Source organism: Mytilus galloprovincialis, chromosome 9, assembly GCF_965363235.1.
Source record: "Mytilus galloprovincialis chromosome 9, xbMytGall1.hap1.1, whole genome shotgun sequence".
NCBI classification, from domain to species: domain Eukaryota; kingdom Metazoa; phylum Mollusca; class Bivalvia; order Mytilida; family Mytilidae; genus Mytilus; species Mytilus galloprovincialis.
Window position 1 is genome coordinate 74,219,287 of NC_134846.1, and position 22,840 is coordinate 74,242,126.

The 22,840-nt window shown below is 31.3% G+C and overlaps 2 protein-coding genes across 2 annotated transcripts in view; one reads left to right on the forward strand and one right to left on the reverse strand.

Annotated features, from left to right (window-relative positions):
* Positions 1–459: 459 nt before the first annotated feature.
* Positions 460–10,707, forward strand: LOC143045916 (hypoxia-inducible factor 1-alpha inhibitor-like). Its single transcript, XM_076218760.1, has 8 exons — positions 460–619; positions 3,841–4,085; positions 4,654–4,802; positions 7,112–7,257; positions 7,721–7,827; positions 8,490–8,553; positions 9,710–9,820; positions 10,483–10,707. The coding sequence occupies exons 1-8, from the start codon at positions 491–493 to the stop codon at positions 10,525–10,527; spliced, it is 996 nt and encodes a 331-aa protein (XP_076074875.1). The 5' UTR covers positions 460–490; the 3' UTR covers positions 10,528–10,707.
* Positions 10,708–18,631: 7,924 nt separating this feature from the next.
* Positions 18,632–22,840, reverse strand: part of LOC143045918 (uncharacterized) — a 28,231-nt gene continuing 24,022 nt past the window's right edge. Inside the window, exons 7-8 of the mRNA XM_076218763.1 lie at positions 20,625–20,785; positions 18,632–19,170 (exon numbers count right to left, since the gene is read on the reverse strand). Coding sequence (XP_076074878.1) covers positions 18,919–19,170; positions 20,625–20,785 — 413 coding nt within the window. The 3' untranslated portion in view covers positions 18,632–18,918. The remainder of the gene's footprint in view (positions 19,171–20,624; positions 20,786–22,840) is intronic.

Sequence of the window (22,840 nt, forward strand, 5' to 3'; positions counted from 1 at the left end):
ATAATAATTAACTAAAATATCTGGAATAAACCTTTACCTTTTGTGTTGTTTAGCATAAAGTGTAAGCATCCAAGAATGTCATAAATGCAACTTTTCAGAGTGGAATGCCAAATCCAACGTCAAATAATGGCCGCCATTACGTGTTGACAACGTCGTCTAGTGAACCGTATCACTGAGCGCCGAAATCCTTACTCAGGCGCTTCCGGTTGTCCTACTGAAAGTTCGATTATGTACACTGACCATCAAAAATATTTTTTGAAAATAGTTCCGGAACTTTCTTGAATACGGCTTACTAAAATATAGTCCCAAGCCATAAGGATTATTTTAGACTATTTTACTTTACTTTGCAAATTGTATCACAATATTAATTTAAAAAAAAATATAATTCAGATTTATACAGAGGGTAATGAACTTCTGTGCACCTTTCAACAATAAAATGTATTATTAGAAAAGTTCATGTGTAGGGGAGATAACTGAGAAGGTAAACAAAATGTCACAAACAACACGTCTCACAGACGGAAGAAAAAGTTTTGAGGTGAAAAAATACACCTTCGCCACCGAAGTTATACCTAGACTGAGCTGTCATGATCCAGAATGTGAAGAACGTATCGCAAATGGAGTATGTTTCCAAATGAATTATTTCTAGTTTCATTTCTAGAGTCAACTTTCGGTTTCCATTGCTAGACATCATGTCATGTAGTCATTTTTTTTCTCTCTCCAAATTAAATCAGCATGCGCGTAGCTACGTTTACGTCAAAACGCCGGGGCGTACACTTGAATTGGGTAAAAAAAATATTTTCATCTAAATAAAAATGAATTTTCAATCTTCTAAGTCTTTCTTCAATGGCATGTTATTGCAAATAAAAATGACGAAAATTAGTATCATATTATATATTTGTTCATTTTCTGTCAAAGTCTAAATCTACAGTGAATTCTATATACTCACTTTCCTTAATTTTTTTTAAGCAATTCATTATGTGCTAAGATTCGATATGTGGTTTGCATTTTTTGTCGAGCTATTGATATTTATGTCGCGAAAGCGAGACATTTCTGTCGGCGGTGTCAATAATATAACTATATGTACATGTAGGTTCATTACGTGGTACGTGGTTAAAGTTTGAAGATACCAATAACTTTGTCAAACCTTCGTAAAATTTTACGGTAGCTGGACAAATAAAATTGAGAATGGAAATGGGGAATGTGTCAAAGAGACAACAACCCGACCAAATAAAAAACAACAGCAGAGGGTCACCGACAGGTCTTCAATGTAGCGAGAAATTCCCGCACCCGGAGGCGTCCTTCAGCTGGCCCCTAAACAAATATATACTAGTCCAGTGACAATGAACGCCATACTAATTTCCAAATTGTACACAAGAAACTAAAATTAAAATAATACAAGACTAACAAAGGCCAGAGGCTCCTGACTTGGGTCAGGCGCAAAAATGCGGCGGGGTTAAACATGTTTGTGAGATCTCAACAGTTTATGGTCAAACGAGTATTGAGAGCAAAATGAATAAATTATATATGATGAGTTCTGTATTTTATGAATAAAAGGAATTTCTATTTGCATCAGTTTACAATCTTGGGTTAAAATTTGTTACATATCAATTATTTTTTTAAACCTTCGTCGAATTTAATTAAACTTTCTTGAAGGTTTTTTTTTCAGTCATGGTTAATTTCTGTATCAAATTTGTTTTCGTTCATTTTTGAGTTTTATACTGACAGGCAATGGCCTGGTCACCGTTTAATAACATATTGCACAGGGAGGCAAGCTTTCAAATACTTTCTTTTATTGAAATGAGATTACGACTTCGGCTGAGAGGGCATGGTATTCAGTAAGAAATATGCTTATTATTTCAGTTATGTGTCCCTTTTGAATTTGCCATTCAAGTTGTACTACACAAATGAAACCATTTATCAATGTTGATCAATATCTGATTGAAACCAAACATATATTTCGATTTATTTGTGATAAATTGGATATAATGGATAACAATCAAATAGATCAGTTGAAATTAGTTATGTCGTCCTGACGGATGTCGGGTGACATATTGTTATTGTACGATTCTTTTTTCATTCAGGCCCCTCATCGAGGTTCGGGCGTACACGTAAAAATGACCTAGCTACGCCACTGATCAGAGACATATTAAATTAAATAAATCAGCTTTATTTTTATTATTAGCAATTGTGGTAATTTTAAAATCCTACATGATATAGTTTAAGGATTATAATTCTAAGGTTAATGAAAATTGAAAATCAATAATATTAATTTGAAAAATAAATTTATCTATTTTATTTATAAAATTTATAAAAATTATATACTTTAATGTTTATATGGTTGTATAGACAACTAACATATTGGTGCATTATCCCCAACATTTCCTATGTAAGAAAGCTTACATTATTACATAAAGAAAGAACCGATTGTTCAATATTCATAAAAAAAAACAACTATTGAGATTGATCTATAATTTATTACAACAGTACAAATATACACATTATTGCCATTACCTGGATTCCTGGATCTGTGCTACAATCTTAAGTCAATGACTTCTTTTATCAGTTGGCATTGAATTCTTAAAATTTCTACAGAATCTTTTACGGTTTTCAATACTAGTCAATAGTGTAGCAGAACTTAGTTTCTCAGGCTTTGTAGCTTTCCTGTTGTCACCCTAAGTTCAGGCATATATCATGTATATAGAACAAAACAATTGTCCATTTATTTTTAAATTTAAGTATGTTGTTTCTTGTGACTAAATGAATGTTGTTTGATTCAGTTATCAGGACTCAACTTTAGCTTTTCTCGTTGTTGAGTTTTTGATCCTCTTTTTGTACTTATTATGTGATTGAGTTATTTCCCTTTGAACAGAAATTTATAAGTTAATGTATAAATAGTCTTAACAATGAATTGATTAGTCTGGACTCTAGAGTGGTAAAAACTATCCTTTATAACTATTTTTTTAGTCAGGTGTGTTTTGAAGGTGGATATCACAGTTGTTATGTGTTATTTCAATTTTGTTGTGTGTGTGTTAATGTTTACTTTTTACTTGATCCTGTACATGTTTGAGGGTCTACATTTGCAAATATCATTTTCTTAGTAATAATCTAATTTTATTAAAAGATACATTTCATTACATTAAATCAAGTAGATAAAGTTGTTGACATTGATAGATAAGCTGCACATCTATATTAATTTGTGCAAATGAAAGGAACTATTAATTAAATTTAATTATAATTTGAAAATAGATATAACATCATATCTAATTTTAGAGAACTATTTTTTAGTAGTTAAATCATATCTTATTTTAGAGAACTATTTTTTAGTAGTTAAATCATATCTAATTTTAGAGAACTAATTTTGCTGTCATGGAAATAAGTTTGAGATATTTCACTTTGAACATAAGTGGTATTTCATTAAAAAATGAATTCTTGGGGTTCTTTGGTATGCTGATTCTAGCCATGTACTTACAATTTGGTTATTGGACCATAATAGGTTAATGTCAAATTTTAAATTTTCAGTTCATTGATCACATTCATATTGTGTCACAAACCTACATGTATGCTGTATCAAATATTCCACAGTCCCATTCCAAATTCAGAGTTGTTTTAAGCTTGTTGTGTCTATACTTGCTCAACTGATCAGAGTTCAACCTCTGCAGGAAAATCCAAAATTACTGTCCCTCTGACAGCCTTTTGTTATGTAATTGTATGCAACAATACACTTCACCTTCTTGTTATCACATTAACCTGGATACCTGAATCTCTGTTATGGTTGATATGTGGGATAAAGTCTTAAGAAATAAATAATCAACTTCGCATGTTTATAATTCATTTTTTCAGTTACCAGTAGTAATTCCAGATGTAAATTTAGTTGCATCAGCCAGACATTGGAACATAGATTACCTCCATGATAACATTGGCGATGGAAAGTTTATGACATATTTTTCAAGCAGTAAAAAATTCAAATATTATGATGATAAAAAATGTCCAAACGTAAAAAGCTTCAAGAAGCCAATGGAACAAGAAGAGCTGACATTTGATGAATTTGTACAAAAAATTAACAAAGGGAAATCAAAAGGACAAAGGTTTGGAATATTTTTCTTTCCAAAATATCAAAACAGTTTAAATCATGTTAAATAGAATTTGATAAAGCTATAAATAGAAGGAAATGTGATTTGATTGCCAATGAGACAACTATCCACTATAATCTAAATGAGGGAGATATAATCAACTATGCTATGTAGGTCTCTGTGCATCCTTCAACAAAGAACAAAATCATTATCCATATCATATAGTCTGCTATATCAGATAAGACCATGACCAAACAATTTGATGTCAACATAAGGCCTTCATTAACAAACATCCATAACAATTCTACTTAGATACTAATCAAGTCCTGTTTTTGCAGTTTTCACAAAATAATTTCAAGTTTCATATAACAAATCTGAAATTGAAAATTAGGCTTAAAACCTCAAACTATGCTTTTATTGTATAAAAAAACCTTTAAAGGTGGAAGCAATATATTTTGCATAGACAATTACTACATGTATAGCTAAGCACAAGGATATGTTTTATGATAACCCTTAACATGTATGTAATATTTTATCAATAGTAAATATCTATTATATATTATTTGTATTATTTTTTTGACAGATGTTACCTACAACAGACACTAAATGAGACAGTTGGAAAGAACATTGTCTCAGACTTCCTGGGATTCAACTGGAACTGGGTAACAGCTCAACAGAAAAAGAACAGTTTTGGTCCTCTTACAAATAACATGTTACTAATAGGCCAAGAAGGTATATCAAACTTTTTGTTTCTCGTAAGTTCCCAATTTGACTTGTACAATTTTTGAATGAAAAACCGTAATAGGAAAACAAAACACGCCATACAAAACAAAATTATTTTATAAAATATCTTCTTATCTAAAAAAGAATAGATTTCATCGATTAACTCAATAAATGATTTTTGGAATACGATTGCTTTCATTAGACAAGCAATCTGTAGACTTTTACCATTGACTCAGGGCCATGCCCTCACGTCAACCGTTTTATTCTAAACATTAAGGAACATCTCAGATTCTTAAGATTGTCTTGCTTTAAATGGTAAAAACAAACAAAAGGATTGAATTTAAACAACTGTCCTATAATGTTGTTCTCATAATTTTCATGTTTTGGATATTTCCCTTGACGTATATATGCATGTTTTTAACAACACGGAAAATCAGAATTAAGCAGTATTTATACATTTTTTTATTTAGTTTTTTCATAAATTTAGAAACACGTTAGAGGGAATTCCCCAGTTTTGATAACATGCGAGAGTTCTCGTAATTCCGATCGATAAATCTATTTCTGTCATATAAGAACTGAAGTGGAGTTTTCTTATATGTCACTGTTATGAAACTGATATTTGATATTGTACTTCCATAAAGAAATGGAGGTCGTTTAATTAACATTTAATATATGTCCTTGCTACAAATCACAAGTCTAGGGTTTGTTTAGGTAATTATGCGCATGGGTATAGTTTTCTTGACTTCAAGGGGTATCAGATTGAATGGTTGCTCTGGATCCCCTCCCCATTGATTAATTTGAAACTCACAAGATCCTTTCTATGTCTGTCTGCTATTGGGGGTTATTGTTGTTGCATAATTTTATATCATATTCATCATTTAAATTAGCCCACAACGTAAAGGTGTAACTAGAAAACCCCTTCAGCCGAAATGGAGTCTTCCATATAATCGCTTCGAGTTGTCTCCCTTATACTTTCATCAATTCTGAATCAAAATACAAAAATATGTCGAGAAAAAATTAACTTGTTCTGTTGATAGATGTCGTATTATATTAAAAGCGATCACAATTTAAACAGAGGTACAGAAAGGAGTCATACCCACTGACCCAAAGGAAATTAAATATTTAAAGAGTTGGAAATGGGGTTCCTCCTAGAATTGACGTAGGAAAATAGGTGATAAGGTACGAAGTGAAATACCTTCTCTCACTTTCAGTGACTGCTGTGGAAAGTAAACTTGGAATTGATAGTACAAGAAGAATGTGTCTTCAGTACACAGATGCCCCATCTGCACTATCATTTTCTATGTTCAGTGGACCGTGAAAATGGGGGAAATTCTCTAATTTGTCATTAAAATTAGAAAGATCATATCATAGGGAACATGTGTACTAAGTTTCAAGTTGATTGGACTTTAACTTCATCAAAAACTACCTCGACCAAAAACTTTAACCTGAGCGGGACAATCGAACGGACGGACAGATGGACAGACACACAGACTAAAAAACATAATGCCCATAAATGGGGCATAAAAATAAAACACAATAAGTACATTGTTCATACACTTGTATCGAGGATTGGCTATCTTTAAAGTTGAATAACTATTCAGATTACGTAAATTACATTTTACCGAGCATTTTACTCGTGCAGTTGAATTATTTTTGAAAATAGTACTAATACATGTATCAATGAAAACAATGGCAATCGTATCCCTCAGAGCAATCATGCTCATTGAATATATACTTGCTGAGGAGATGTGTATTATTTTTTTTTCTCGATAACAGTATGAAGAATAGTTGTTAAGTCAGCTAGATTTCCTTGTAGGTAATGTCACCCTTGTAATTCTTAATAATTTGTTATCAAATTTATATAACAATATTTTGATTTTAAAAGATGGAAAACAATGCCAATGAGAAATTTTAATGGGAGTAAATAACCAGTTATGCCCCTTGGAAGTTCATGACATATTTGGATATATATTTAGTTGAAAGGATCTTTATTGAGTTAAAAAGTGTTTTTGAGAGTTAATGCCCTTTTGTCCAACAACTATTTCTGTCACACTTTTCTCTGGAACTACTCAACAAATTTTTGTCAGCAGCATGACAGCTATACGTTTTAATGTTTGAGTGCTTTTTGGATTTGTCAGACATGTACTTCATGTCTTCCAAACTTTGAATTATCAGCAGGGATAACTTAACAAGACACACAGTGCAACTTCTAGTTGTTCATGGAAATGATTATGTTTTAAGTTAATACATGTACCTGCATGGCACTTCTATATACTTTCTACATGTATTTTTGTTTACAAATTAAGTGTGCATTGTAGGAAACATAACTCCAGTCCATTATGATGAACAAGAGAATTTCTTTGCACAAGTATATGGATATAAGAGATTTATTTTATTTCCACCAGAAGAATTCCCAAACTTATATCCACACCCTACCTATCATCCATGTGACAGACAAAGTCAGGTATGAGGAACGTAATATCTCCAAAATTATATATAAACAATGAATTTATGGCATATTTAACCTCAATTTTCTTGCAGAAATGTTTGCAATAATTTATTTTACAAAGAGTTGAACCTTGTTATATACTTATTTTCTTGCATATTTTTAATTCAAACTTTCATTTCTTGCATATGTGCTTAAGTGGCTTTATGAAACCAAAAATCAATCAATAAGTCCATCATTTTGACCTCTATCAGATCTAATTATCTCCATGTGATGTTTACGTATGGGAAACTTTCATAAAGTTATTTAAATTTTGGCTTATTTGAAATTAATTCACAAGGGAAGCAGTAACGACAACATTGTACTAAAACAAGAAAATAAAATAAAAATGAAAGTAATTTTTAACTAACTATTAAAAAAAAGTATGAAGCACATATTTAAGTTCTAGCTTGAAGTATCTTGTGATGTTTTGATCTTTCAGGTTGATTTTGATAACCCAGATTTTGAGAAATTTCCAAAGTTTCGAAATGCCACAGGTTTTGAGACAATAGTTGGTCCTGGTGATGTCCTTTATATCCCTATATACTGGTAAGTTTGTTTTAGCTTTAGTATTGTTTTATGAAATACATAAAAATGAAAGGCTTTATCATACATTTCTTATTAAAGCGTACATTTTGTTTTTACTTTTCAACAGTTTGATCTGCGATAAGATGAACATTTTACTCTAATGTTGATTCTTATATATCCCTCGATCAAAAGGCTCATATCAAAACTACTGGTATGCTACTTCTTAAAATATTAACGCTACAAAGTCTCATATTGTCAGTAAAATCCATTATTTGGAAAGTTTATGTTATCTTCATAAAATATAAATCTATTTGAATAGTGTAATGACAGATAGATAGTACACAGTTCACTGTTTGTAAACAAAAACGAAAAGTATGCAAGGGAGATAATTTCAAATAAAAATATGCTTTTTCATCATACTCAAATCTTCTTGCTTAACCTCAGACCCAGCAACCCAAAGCTTGTAAAATTGCTCTTGTGCCTGTAAAATTATATCTAGGGGCCAACAGAATCTAACTAAAAAAATCCAAAAATTTAGCCCTGGGCCTGTAGATTATATAGTTTATTGTGAAGACTGCATACTGCTAGATAGGTAACATCATTTGAAAAACAATTTTAAATGTAACCATTCTTATAGTTTCTACTTAATTTGAGATGTAATGATGATAGCATGCATATTTCAGGTGGCACCAGGTTGAATCTATACCCAACGAAGGACACACTATTTCTGTCACATTCTGGTACAAGGTAAGAATATAATGATGTGTCATCATCAGAAATGTCCAAATATTTTTTACTTTTGAAAATGGGTATTTACCACTAGGTTAAATATATCTTTTTGGGTAATTATTTTTAAAGAACTTTGCAGTATGTGTGAGATAATCATTCTAGGATAAATGTACTAGTGCTGCAGCTGTTGAGTCACACTTCTCAGCTTAGTTGACCAATTTTGGTTAAAAATAAAAGTGAGATTGTGAAGAATGATACATGTAGAAGATTAAATTCTGTTTAAACAAAATATTTTAACACAAACTTATTTTTTTCTGCCTGAAAATTACTTGTAACTTGAAAACCAAACAAGATACAATTACTAAACAAAAAATCAATGCTGTTTTATTTAGAATTCAATGGTTGATATTAATTTACATTTTGAAAAAACAAAATATTTTGTATATAACCTTAATAGGCTTTGATAGTTTTTTTTCTATTCGTTAATTTCAAGTTTTTTTTGCATATCTGCATATTTATTGATTGCAAAAACAATATATCCTAGATTTAACAGTGTTTCAGTGTTTCTGAAGTGCTAATATCAAAAGACCGTTTAAGTGAATTAATTGACTTTTTGAAAAAGTTACATTATCATGTGATTGAAATGGTAAAACATATTTGATTGTTGATGTTTTTACTGTATTGGAACACTGTATGATTGACAGATACAATTATTTTTCTTATGATGAGATTTTATTGAGAGTGAATGCTCTCTTTGTGAAGCTGAGACTTACTTTAACCCTTTCCTCCATAATGACGCCTTTTGATGCCACCCCCTTTACTCCATAATGCGCCTTTTGACGCCTAGGTAGTACCTCAGTTGAAATGCTCTGACTACGAAATGTCTGGATCAGACTTAGAAAAAATTGTATCCAATATGAAAAGGATATCCATAAGAATATCTGAATTGAATTTCATTGATGAAATATTTGTTTTCACATTGCATCAATACTTTTAACCTGATGATTTTTTTTTTTATTGAAAAAATCCTATGCGATTCTAGTATGTAGAAAAAAAAATCCATGGAGAAGGGTTAAGTGTATATTTTTGATATCTAACAGAAGAAAACACATCCTATTTATGTCTCTTTTATAATGCTTACAAATATTGTAACCATTTCTGTATTTTATTTTAGGGTCGTCCAACACCAGAAAAAGTTACATATCCTCTGAATGCACATCAAAAAGTTGCCATGATGAGAAACATAGAAAAGATGATTGCACAAGCTCTGAACAACCCAGATGAGGTAAGATACCCTTTAAGATAAAGCAAACTCTCTTCTTTGATGATCAGTTTACTTTTAAAGTTCAAAGTTTTTTTTTCTGAAAAGAGAAGATTATAAATTGTGAACAGTTCACTTCAAACTCTTCTTATGCTTAACTGAGAGTATTGGTTCAGCATTTCTTTTTAATTTTGTATTTTTATTTCACAGGCTATTTATATTTTAATTTGTTAAACATGCTTTTTTCTTCAATATCTAGCAAAGCATTTTTTAAACATAAAAAAAGAAATGACACAAAAGCAAATTATTAACAGTATAAAGTTATGAGATGTGATAAGATGGCATGAAGCAACTATCTTATTAGAGTCTAAATGAAGCAGATTTAAGTTACTATAGGTCAATGAATGGCCTTCAACAATGAGCAAAGAGGTACCTATACTGCAAATAGTCAGCTATAAATGACCATTAACATACAAAATTTGAAACAACTCAAACAAAATACAACTTACATAAATAAAAAAAAAACACAACTTACTGATCTAAGAGTACTTACAGTTACCGAAAACTAGTTTAAACCAAATAACAACTAATAATAGCTCATATATAATTCAACTTAATCTTTTGAAGCCACTTTATGTTAATATTTTCATATAATAGATAAATGATGAAAACTTTCTGGTTTACAGGTTCCAGAATTTATGCAAAATATGGTACTAGGGAGATATACCTGAGGAGTTAAAATTGCAATGAACAAAATCATCAAAACAAATTTTCATCCATGTATGAAGTTCAAGACTGTGCTAACCAAATATGGATAATTGACCTTGAAATAAAAAGATTTATTATAAAATTCATATTAAGTGCTGTATTTCATATGCTTTATAATAGTATTCTTATAGTATGATATTAAACCCGTTAGGGGTTTAATATCATACTATCATAAAATATATGAGAAGAACATAACCTGTGTCATGCCAAAAACTGGTTTTAAAAAAAGACAAAAATGTGTTTAGTTCCGATGCAAAGACCCTATAAGTGAATCAATATTAAAGCCAAAATATGCAATCTCTAATTATCTGACAACAGTATCGTAACTATATCCCTTCTTAATAAGTCTGTTTAAAGGTTTTGTTAGTTTTTTAGGTGAATACCGACATTTTTGTGCTTTGTAAAGAATATTACCATAAAAGATTGGATGTGAAATACCTGAACGTATAAGATATCTGCATGTTGAGTTATATTTTTTCCTTATACCGATGATAAAATTTAGCAAATGTTTTGACTAGTTTGTGATATCTAAAACCCTGGTGTAATAATTTTTCAGTAATACATAAATTTCTCTAGCTAAAATCTAATACGTTGTTACATACATGAGCAAATCATTGTTGAGATATATAAACACCATAAGATGGTGACAAGGGAATGTCACCATCTAGAAATGGATAATTAAGGATAGGAAATGAAACATACATTTAAAAGTGTCTGATTTTGATTCTAATTAATAGCTTGAAATTTTGAAATAACTGCAATTTTTTAAAGATTTTGGAATATCAGGAACCAGATAATGACACTGTTTGTACCTCCTTTTTTGAAGACTTTGTTTTTTAGGTGTTTTATGTTGTGTTATAAGTTCAATAACGTTATAACTTGTGCTTTGCCATACTTTTTACTAATTTTGTCAACATATTGAAACTTTTTAGTTTGCTCTATGACATTTTATTTTGCTTCATTGAATTCGAGAGTTTTAATTTAGTAGTTGGAAAATTTTTATAAACTCTGAAGGGAGGGTGGTCATCTTTGAAGGTAAACAACATAATGATTTAGATCAGGACTTTTTATGTTTGAGTTTTTGCTCTCATTCCAGATGATGTCATGTAAATGTCCAGTTTAGTTGTTTTTTGAACTACTGTAAATTCAGAAATTATTTGTGCATTTATTATTGCGATTTTTAAAAAATTGACAAAAATGTGAGATTAATTATTGCGATGTCAGGAAAATCTGCATACAAATATATATTTCAGATATAAGGTTGCAAGTTCTTTTTATTGCTATACTCACTCAGTCTTTTTATTCACATTAATAATAACCTTACAATAATTTCAGAATTTACACTATATATTATATACTGTCCCATTTACATCTAATCTGGTTAATATACAGAAATTGTGTCAACACTTTTCTAACAAGAATCTGACAACACTCTGTTTTACTCTCTGTTTTGGTAATTTTTGTATTAGCCAGTGAAATTCCAACCTTCAAAATTTTATAGGTCTGAATAATGAGGACCAAACCAGAGGGTCCTGAAAGGACTATTGTCAGATTAATGTAAGCCAAGTTTGGACGTCGATATGTATTTCAATCAGGTTGATAAACATCTGTCCCATATCTTATATTATTATATTCATTTTTGTCTGTTTTTGTAGTATACGCATTGTTTTGGTTGCACCTATTGTATTAAATGATAGACTACTGTAAACCATCTAATTTTCACAACAGATTCTTTTGTGAGTATTTATCGTTGAGATTATGACAAATTTGAATTTTCTCTTTTATGAAAACAAGTTGAACAACTATTTTAGAAAATTGTGAGTTAATATTTCTCTGGAATCTGCTCGAAAAGGCTATGCTAAAAGATGTTTCCATGAAAATAAGTTGGTTTACAATATACAGAATCCTTTGTAACATACAAGTAATTCTAATGCTTTCTAGAAAGATAAATAATCACGGTACAAATGTATTAGAAAAATTGGACAGATTTTTTAACAGTTTTATAAGAATTTATTATGTTTTACTAACTTGTATAGTATGTTAAAGTTGGCATTTTGGATTAATATTTGTACGTGTTATCTAATGTTAAGAATTAATTAATATAAACAAGTATATATAAACTGTTTTTCTTTTTTTTTTTAAAGTAATTAGATTGTCTTGTTGGCAGTTAATTAGTTTGGTAAAGGTGAAGATTGTCATATTCCAGTCTGTAAAACAATTTGCCCCTTAAATGGCTTAAAGTTAATTGAATGTCCATCTCATTGATTTGTCATTCCACAGTTATAGGATCAAAATTGTCAGATTTAAGCATATATGATCCGTGTCACTTGATAGATTCTAACTCCATTCAAGTAATTCAAGTGAGTTTATGATTTAATGGATGCAAAGTGTTTGCAGTAACCCTAATTTTCAAAAGATGGCCAAAAATACTAGAGGGTATTCAAACTGACAGATCAAAAAATGAACTGACAAGACCATGGTTAAAAAAGAAAAATAACCAGACAAATAATAGAACACAAAACATAGCATAGAAAACTAAAGACCAAGCAACATGAACCCCACCAAAAACTGAGTGATTTCTGGTGCTCTGGAAGGGTAAGCAGATACTGCTCCAAGGAGGCCTTCTCTTTCTCTGTTAATTTAATCTTGTTTTGTCAGACTGATATTTATTTGTATCTTAGTTCTTTAGTTGTTTTTTATGCCCCACCTAAGATAGTAGACGGGCATTATGTTTCCTGGTCTGTGGATCCGTCTGTCTGTCCGTTCGTCAGTCTGTCCCGCTTCAGGTTAAATTTTTGTCAAGGTAGTTTTTATGAAGTTGAAGTCCAATCAACTTGAAACTAAGTAAACATGTTTCCTATGATATGCTCTTTCTAATTTGAATGCCAAATTAAAGTTTTGACCCTAATTTCATGGTCTGCTGCACATGGAAAATGATAGTGTGAGTGGGGCATCTGTGTAATAAGGACACATTCTTGTTTAAATGTCTACTTGAAGTGTGTCTTTTTTTGTATGTTATGCATTGAAGAGAAGCACAAATGTAATGAGTTTGTGCTGTAGACTTAAAATGAGAAATTAAATTGTCAGTGAGGTCAAAATATGGTATAAGTTCCATATGGCTATAACTCCCATAATAATTGTCAAATTTGAATGAAGGTTTTATATGGTCAACTACACATGATGGCAAACATTAGCACCAAGTGTTCAAGCTATTTGTCAAAGTGTCTCACTTGAGTTGACAAATCACAATGTAAGAAAGTAAACAATTATAGGTCAAAATACAGCCTTCAACACAGAATCTTGATTCACAACAAACTGTGAAACAGCAAGCAAGAAAGGGTCCCAAAATGATTAGTGTAAAACAATTCAAACAGGAAAACCAGCTGCCTTATCTATAAAAAACAACATGGAACACTTACAAAGGACACCTACAAACCACTGAGCAACAGGCTCCTGACTTGGGACAGGTGCATAAAAATGACACCAGTTTAAAGGTTTCAACAAGCTCTAACCTTCACCCTAACCTAAGACAGTAGTGTAGCATTACAACATAAATAGACCCTATAAAATATCAATTATATCAAATAAGTCTAGTATTTTTCAAATTTGGTAAATCAGGAACAGAAAATATACTTAAAATTGTTTCTAAATATCGTCCAATGTATTGCTAAGGTTAAGACTTGTTGCACAATCAGGATGTGGTATTTATTTATTTACATTTTTTACATTTACCTGTGATTATCAGTAAATCAGGAACAGAAAATATACTTTGACATTCCATCATTTGTACGAGAAATGTACTCTGAAGCTGCAATTAGTTGATTAAGAACCATAAAATTGTCACTTGATAATGTCCAATGTATTGCTAGGGTTAAGACTTAATGCACAATCAGCATGTGGTATTTATCTTCCACTATTGATTGAATGCAGTCAGTTACAACAGCAACTAATCAACAGTCACTTATGGATCTAAAACTGTATTTACCTAAGGTGGAGAGTAGGGGACTGGGTTGTAACCCTTGACTAACAAAGATTAGACTGGGTACAATTTAGACCTTGTCATATTGTTTAGACACCTGTCTATATTTGAACTCATGAATGATATTTTTTTAATTTTGGTTGTTGGGTTGCTGTCTACCTACATCTTTTTTTTTTATCTACATTATAAAAGTCTGCAAATCAGAAGATAAATGTACTTTTTAATGTAGCATACTGAGTACTCCTACATTTTATTCATTACAACTTGTAGATATAAACAAACAGAACAGCAATATCAATTAAAGGATACATAAATGGATTGGAAGCCGCTTTGTATGAAAAGACAATATCCAACTTTCCCATTATAATGTCCAAATGAGTAGACAATATCCAATTTGCCCTTTAAAGGGTTCCAAATGAATAGACTATATTCAATTTTCCCATTTGAGAGTCCAAATGAGTAGGCAATATCCAATTTTCCCTTTAGAGGGTTCCAAATGAATAGACTATATTCAATTTTCACATTAGAAAGTCCAAATGAGAAGGCAATATCTAATTTTCCCATTAGAGAGTCCAAATGAATAGACAATATCAACTTTCCCATAAGAGGGTTCAAATTGAATAGACAATATCAACTTTCCCATAAGAGGGTTCAAATTGAATAGACAATATCCAACTTTCCCATTAGAGTCAAAATGAATAGATGATATCCAATTTTCCCATCAGAGAGTTCAAATGAATATGCAATATTCAATTTTCCCGTTAGAGAGTCCAAAAGAGTAGACGATATCCAATTTTCCCATTAGAGGGTTCCAAATGAATAGACGATATCCAACTTTCCCATTATAAGAGTCCAAATGAGTAGACAATATCCAATTTTCCCATTAGAGGGTTCCAAATAAATAGACTACCGGTATATTCAATTTTCCAATTATAAGAGTCCAAATGAGTAGGCGATATCTAATTTTCCCATTAGAGGGTTCCAAATGAATAGACAATATCCAACTTTCCCATTAAAGAGTCCAAAATGAATAGATAATATGCAATTTTCCCATTAGAGAGTCAAAATGAATAGACAATATCCGACTTTCCCATCAGAGGGTCCAAATGAATAGACAATATCAACTTTCCCATAAGAGGGTTCTAAATGAATAGACGATATCCAACTTTCCCATTAGAGAGTCAAAATGAATAGATGATATCCAATTTTCCATCAGAGAGTCCAAATGAATAGGCAATATCCAACTTTCCCATCAGACGGTCCAAATGAATAGACGATATCCAATTTTCCCATTAGAGGGTCAAAATGAATAGACAATATCCAAAGTTCCCATTAGAGGGTCCAAATGAATAGATGATATCAAACTTTCCCAATAGAGGGTCCAAATGAATAGATGATATCAAACTTACACATTAGATGGTCCAAATGAAAAGAGGATATTCAACTTTCCCATTAGTGGGTCCAAATGAAAAGACAATATCCAATTTTCACATCAGAAAATCCAAATGAATCAGACTACCGGTATATCCAACTTTCCAATTAGAGAGTTTAAATGAATTGACAATATCCAACTTTTCCCATTAAACTATTGGTTAACATAAAAATTATATTCAATATCCAAATTCAGCATTTATTTATTTATACTGTATCATCAACAAGATATGATTATGTAAACAACAACTAGATCCCATATTTAATCATTAGAAAACATGTACATACATATCAAAATTTACAGTTTTGTTTCAATCAAGCATGGAATGTACCATTATCTCACCACACTTATTTTACTTCTCCTTAATACTGATGATATAATGGTGTCCTTAATGAGCTAAGACTTTAATAAACAAAGTATAAAAGGTTGTTAAACTTAAAATTCTGTCACATTAACATACTTTTTTTAGGCAGCGACTTTATCCCATTTAACAAAATTGAGAATAGAAATGTGTCAAAGAGACAACAACCCGACCAGAAAACAGAGAAAAAGAGCAGAAAACATGTTTGTCTATATTTCCATGCACCATGCAATACAAATTTTCAATACAGTTTTTGAGGATAAATAATGATTGGTTATAATCGGAAAAAAGAAAGGTGAACCTTTTTTGCAATTAACATCAATAGCAAGAAACTCAAAACTATAACTACAACAACACACTATATATTTTATATTTCAAACAACAACATAGATCTTTAATGAAATTATCATACATGTATGTACAAGCATATCTTAAAAGGTTCACCACAAGTTCCACTGTTTCAATGTACATGTTTGAATTTAACTGTTCTTAATATAAATCTGATTTTCTTTTTTCTTTTTTGAATTTTAACAACTACTTTTGCAAAAAGTGATGAAATTTGCTGAAGCATTTTGCATTAATCAGTGTGCATTTCACAAAAGAGACTTACTGTTTTCCTTGCATTTCAGCTTGCATGTAATGAATTTTCAAGAAAGTTCTTTGTAAGTTACTTTGAACACATGATTTTATCAAAATCACAGCAAAGAAAGTAATCGCCCAGAGGTTGACCCTTTCATTAGTTGTTCACTCACTGAGTTAAATTCCTACTGTGATATGCCAAAGCCTACTGAATGAGCACAGTAATTTCATATAAAAATAAGAATATGTGGTATGATTGCCAATGAGACAACTCTCCACCTCAGACCTTACGATGTAGACATTCAGAGCTGTGCACGATGTCTCAATGGCATTTATCCCATACCCCTTTTTATACACATTTACAATTTTTAAACAAATAAATTTAACAAAACTCATATATTTGAATTAATAATCTCATAGATTTATGGCAGGATAACTTCTATCAAAGAAAAAAATGTTTTCCACCAGTGTTCAAACATTATATTAATTCAGCACTATTATTTATATCTACACCAAATATGCCCCAACTTAAAAGAATACAACATTGAAGTATACATAATTATATCTAATCAACAAACATTTTCAACAAAAGTTTTTGGTTTTTAAGTAAATGTTTTATTTCCTAAAAAACTACACTAACTATTACAAAATATTCCAGAAAAAGAACACTAAGCCAGGTGAATTTTGATAGCACTACAACTTCTGGTAGTAAGGCTCTCAAAGACAATTTTTCTAAAAAAAAAAAGAGCTAAAATACATCTTACATGATTTTGCTAATAAAAAAAATCAACAGACAAACTACAGTAAAACCTGTATAAACCGGCCGGCTACGGGATTATGAAAAGGGGCCGGTTTGGACAGTGAGCCGGTTTATTCAGGTTTCCGTTTTGACCGGAAGTTTATGACTTGTGATGTCCGACATTTTGCATGTAAAAGTTCTCTCTGATTGTAAATTATATTTGATAAATTAAAATACTTTCACTTCGTTTTTCATTGTTTGCATTTGCATCATAATGTTCGCGTTATTTGGATTGTAAGACGAGAGTTTCGATTTACTCCCATGATCAATAATTTGAAATGTTGGAATGGCCGATTAAAAAGCCAGAATATTATCAAACGTAATTTCATCACTTTCGAAAGGTTGTCGTACAGTGTACAATATCCATTGATTGTTGTCATCCAGGTGTTTTTCATTATCAAGGTCATTTGTTTAGGGGTTCACAACAGGGAACCCAGGATTTCAAAATCACGATGTGAATTTCGTACTCCGCAATTTTAATTTGTTTATCCAAGTTAAAACGTAAGTTCAATCCGAGATATATTCGGTGTTTCTTTTCGTTTAATTGACACGTTTATAATGTTTTAATAAATAATACGCTCACTACTGTACGATTGTAGGTTCACAGTTTGACACCTGACTAATTGATTATCACGAAAAGCCATATTGTATAAACAAATATGTTTTGATTGCATATCGATCATTGAAATTAATTAGACAAACCGGTTTTGACAGGTAATAATTAATGTAATTAAGAGTATTGGGACTTCATAATTAGACCGGAATTCGGAATACACAGGGTCCGGTTTACAAAGGGTATTTTAACAAAAACTTTGAATGGAAAAATATGTGACTTTCATTTTCGGCCGGAATGGACAGGAAACCGGTTTATTCAGGGTCCGGTTTAATCAGGTTTGACTGTATTTGAGGTAAAATATATACTTCATTAATATTTGCAAAGATAATATGTTTTACCCTATTCACCTTTAAAAAAAAGTGTGACTAGCATCTCAAGAATCAATACTTTAGCTTTTGTGAAAAATGGTTGACTTGAATAAAAGTTATAGCTGACAATCTACAAATTGTCTACAGACAGACAAAAACACCCAACACCTTACAATATAATGACTGGTACATTAATGAAGCAGCTATGTTAAACAGGAAGATAAAATGGGTTTTGGAATATTGACCATAACATATTCATTGGAATATTATAGTAAACAAGTTAATTCTGTTTGACTTTCTTTTGTGTTGTTCTAGGAAGGCTGTATGATTGTGTCATAATCTGGAAAAACCAATAAAATCCAAATGTACAAACACCACAAATAACTGCAATATATTCAGCATGGTTAGGAAATTTTGTTCCACAAATTGTATAATAATCTGTGCCAGGCTTTGGTAAATTCTTCACACAGTGGAAGTCAAAAATGGCTTCGTCATAGTGGTCCAAACATAGATATTTATTCTTTGCCAACACCTGAAATACAAAAAATAAATATTAGACATATATTCCAAGTTAGTGTGCCATTTCACAGTCTTCTCAAATAGATCTTTTTAACGGACAAGCCCAAAAATTAGTCTTAGATACAATTTCTTCAAACTCCTATGATTTACGAAGCCTTTTTGCAGGAAAATTCATTCAGCTGACAACCTTTTTACTGGCCATGGCATTAGAGCTTATTTTGATGTCCTTGGTTGTATAATATGCAGACTCTAAATAAAGGTTATTTATTATTATCATGGGTAATCATGAAGACTGCTCTCACAATATCAATAGGCAAAAAAACATAAAGCCCTGGTTGCGCTACCATTTTCTATGTTCAGTGGACAGTGAAATTATGGTCAAAACTCTAATTTGGCATTAATTAGAAAGTTCATATCAGAAAGAACATGTGTACTAAGTTTCAAGTTGTTTGGACTTCAACTTCATCAAAAACTACCATGACCAAAACTTTAACCTGAAGCGGGTCAGACAGATGAACAGACCAAAAACCATAATGCCCCTAAGTGGGGCATATAAAATTCTGTTTTTTTTTCAACTGTTCTACTCATTTTTCTTTGATTAGAATATTCAAATATTGAATTTATTCATTTAAATTTATGTACTAAGTTTTCAATAAGTCTGTCTCAGAATTGTGACAAGATTACTTTTGAAATACAGTGCTTATTTTAAGAAGAACAATTGCAGCCAAATTATAATTACAATAGCATATCTTAAAAATTAATATGAGGCATAAAACATAAATTCAGACAACTAGAGGCTCTGTGTCGCTCACCTTGGTCTATGTGCATATTTAACAAAGGACACAGATGGATTCATGACAAAATTGTGTTTTGGTGATTGTCATGTTTACTTATTATTAGATCTTACTTTGCTGAACATTATTGCTGTTTACAGTTTGTCTCCATCTATAATAGTAGTCAAGATAATAACCAAAAACGGCAAAATTTCCTTAAAATTACTAATTCAGGGGCAGCAACCCAACAATTGGTTGTCTGATTCATCTGAAAATTTCAAGGTAGATACATCTAGACCTGATAAACAGTTTTACCCACGTCAGATTTGCTCTCAATGCTTTGGTTTCAGAGTTATAAGCCAAAATCTACATTTTACCCCTATGTTCTATTTTTAGCAATGGTGGCCATCTTCGGTGGTTGGCCGGGTCACCAGACACACTTTATAAACTAAATAAACCAATGATGATTGTGGCTAAGTTTGGTTAAATTTGGCCCAGTAGTTTCAGAGGAGAAGATTTTTGTAAAAGTTAACAAAGACGACAACGATGGATGCCAAGTGATGAGAAAAGCTCACTTGGCCCTTTAGGCCAGGTGAGCTAAAAAGTGAGAAGAATAATATATATTCAACAAGTAGAATAATAATATATCATCCCCTTTTCAAGGTAACATAATAGTTAAAGATTTCAAACTTACATGACCAAATGCTGTATAGACTGGTACGGTTTCCTGACAAGCTCCTACTGGTTCGTGGAGACCTGTGACTACATTATTCTCTGGTTTAGATATGAATACAAGAATGACATAGAATCCATAATGCAGGATTAAATGAAGCAGGATCTCGCTGTTGTATTTATCTAAAATACAATTCTCTAGGTTAATCAAATAACATGTGATATATTTATAACATAGTCTATGTTGTTCATTACATTAAGTTAAGCCAAAACATTTATGTGATATAATACACAAATGTAATCATACCTTTTATGTCATTATTGATCATGCCATCATATATCTGATAAACTTACCACAGTGTAAATAAAAACCAGATGCTTGCAGGGCACAGCTTTATACGACCGCTGAGTTCGAACCCTGAACAGTTGGGGCAAGTATGGACACAACATTCAAGCTTGATACAGCTCTGAATTTGGATTGTGATTAAATAGTTGACACAACATAGGTTTCTGATACAGAATGAATGTGGTCTAAGAACCTAAACTTAAAAACTTATAAATTTTAAATTGGACATTTACCTATTATGGTCCAATATCCAAAATCTAAATACATGGTTAGATTCAGAATATCAAAGAACCCCAAGAATTCAATTTTTGATGAAATCAAATAAAGTTCAATTTTGGACCCTTTTGACCTCAATGTGGACCAATGACCTCAATGTGGACCAATTTGATAACCGGGCCCAAATATCAAAAATCTAAATACATGTTTAGATTCAGCATATATAAAAACAAGAGGCTCTCAAGAGCCTGAATCGCTCACCTGGTAAACAATGCCTTATTGAACATATTGAACCATGCCAGGCAAACATGTACAGCTAACAATTCTTCAATATTACAAATATATATGACTTACTGTTTATAAATAAAGAAAATGAGACCAAAACACAAACACTTAAAACTTAGCAATGGACTGTGAAAATGAGGTCAAGTTCAAATAAAACCTGCGTAACTGACATATAGATCATAAAATATTTTCATACACCAAATATAGTTGACCTAATGCATAAAGTATTAAAAAAATAGACCAAAACTAAAAAAGTTAACTTTGACCACTGAATTATGAAAATGAGGTCAAGGTTAGATGACACCTGTCAGCTAGACATGTACACCTTACAATCATTCTATACACTAATTTTAGTAGACCTATTGCATATAGTATAAGAAAAACAGACAAAACACAAAAACTTAACTATAACCACTGAACCATGAAAATGAGGTCAAGGTCAGATGACACCTGCCAGTTGGACATGTACACTTTACAGTTCTTCTATACACCAAATCTACTAGACTTATTGCTTATAGTATCTGAGATATGGACTTGACCACGAAAATTTAACGTTGTTCACTGATCCATGAAATGATGTCGAGGTCAAGTGAAAACTGTCCGACAGGCATAAGGACCTTGCAAGGAACGCACGTACCAAATATAGTTATTCAATTCTGCCGCCGGATCACTATCCCTATATCAAGCTAACTGCAACAAAAGTTGCAGGCTCGACAAAAATGATCAAGACAATTTTTTTAACTAATCATTTATTAAGAGAAAAAAATCACACTATTTTGCTTTTTACGTTTTATTTATATACATATCTAGTTGATTTCACAATAAATAACAATGCATTTATTTCCTTTATGGAGATAGAATGTGTCATGCTTCTATGGAGATACATTTATAAAACATTCTCTTCTCAGAAAGTCTATATATATATATATATATATATATACAATGTCAGCCTTTTACATCTCACTCAACTGTTGAATTAGTCCATGCTTCATGCATACTAGTCAATCATTATAGTAAATGTCCTTGTTAGATTTTATAACAGTGCAATATATATTGCTTACAATATTCTCTACACATCAACATATAAATTGAATCAAAAATACAGTTGAAAGTGTTTAGTACATAAGCAGTTATAAAAAAGAGTTCTTAAACAACAATATATACTCATGAAAAATTATAGAAACAAATAACAAACTATCATTTAAATCAGATCCATAAAGTTTATTATATGACCATAGATGACTTTTTTGTTTTGTCTGGCCCTGCGACACTGTCGCATATGCGAGTCTAGTGTCTGTATTGGGAGACTGATCTCCTGCATATGTATCAGGTTTTTATGCCACCACATTCTTGTTTGTTATTCGTGCATGGCACAGGACACCTGTTATCCT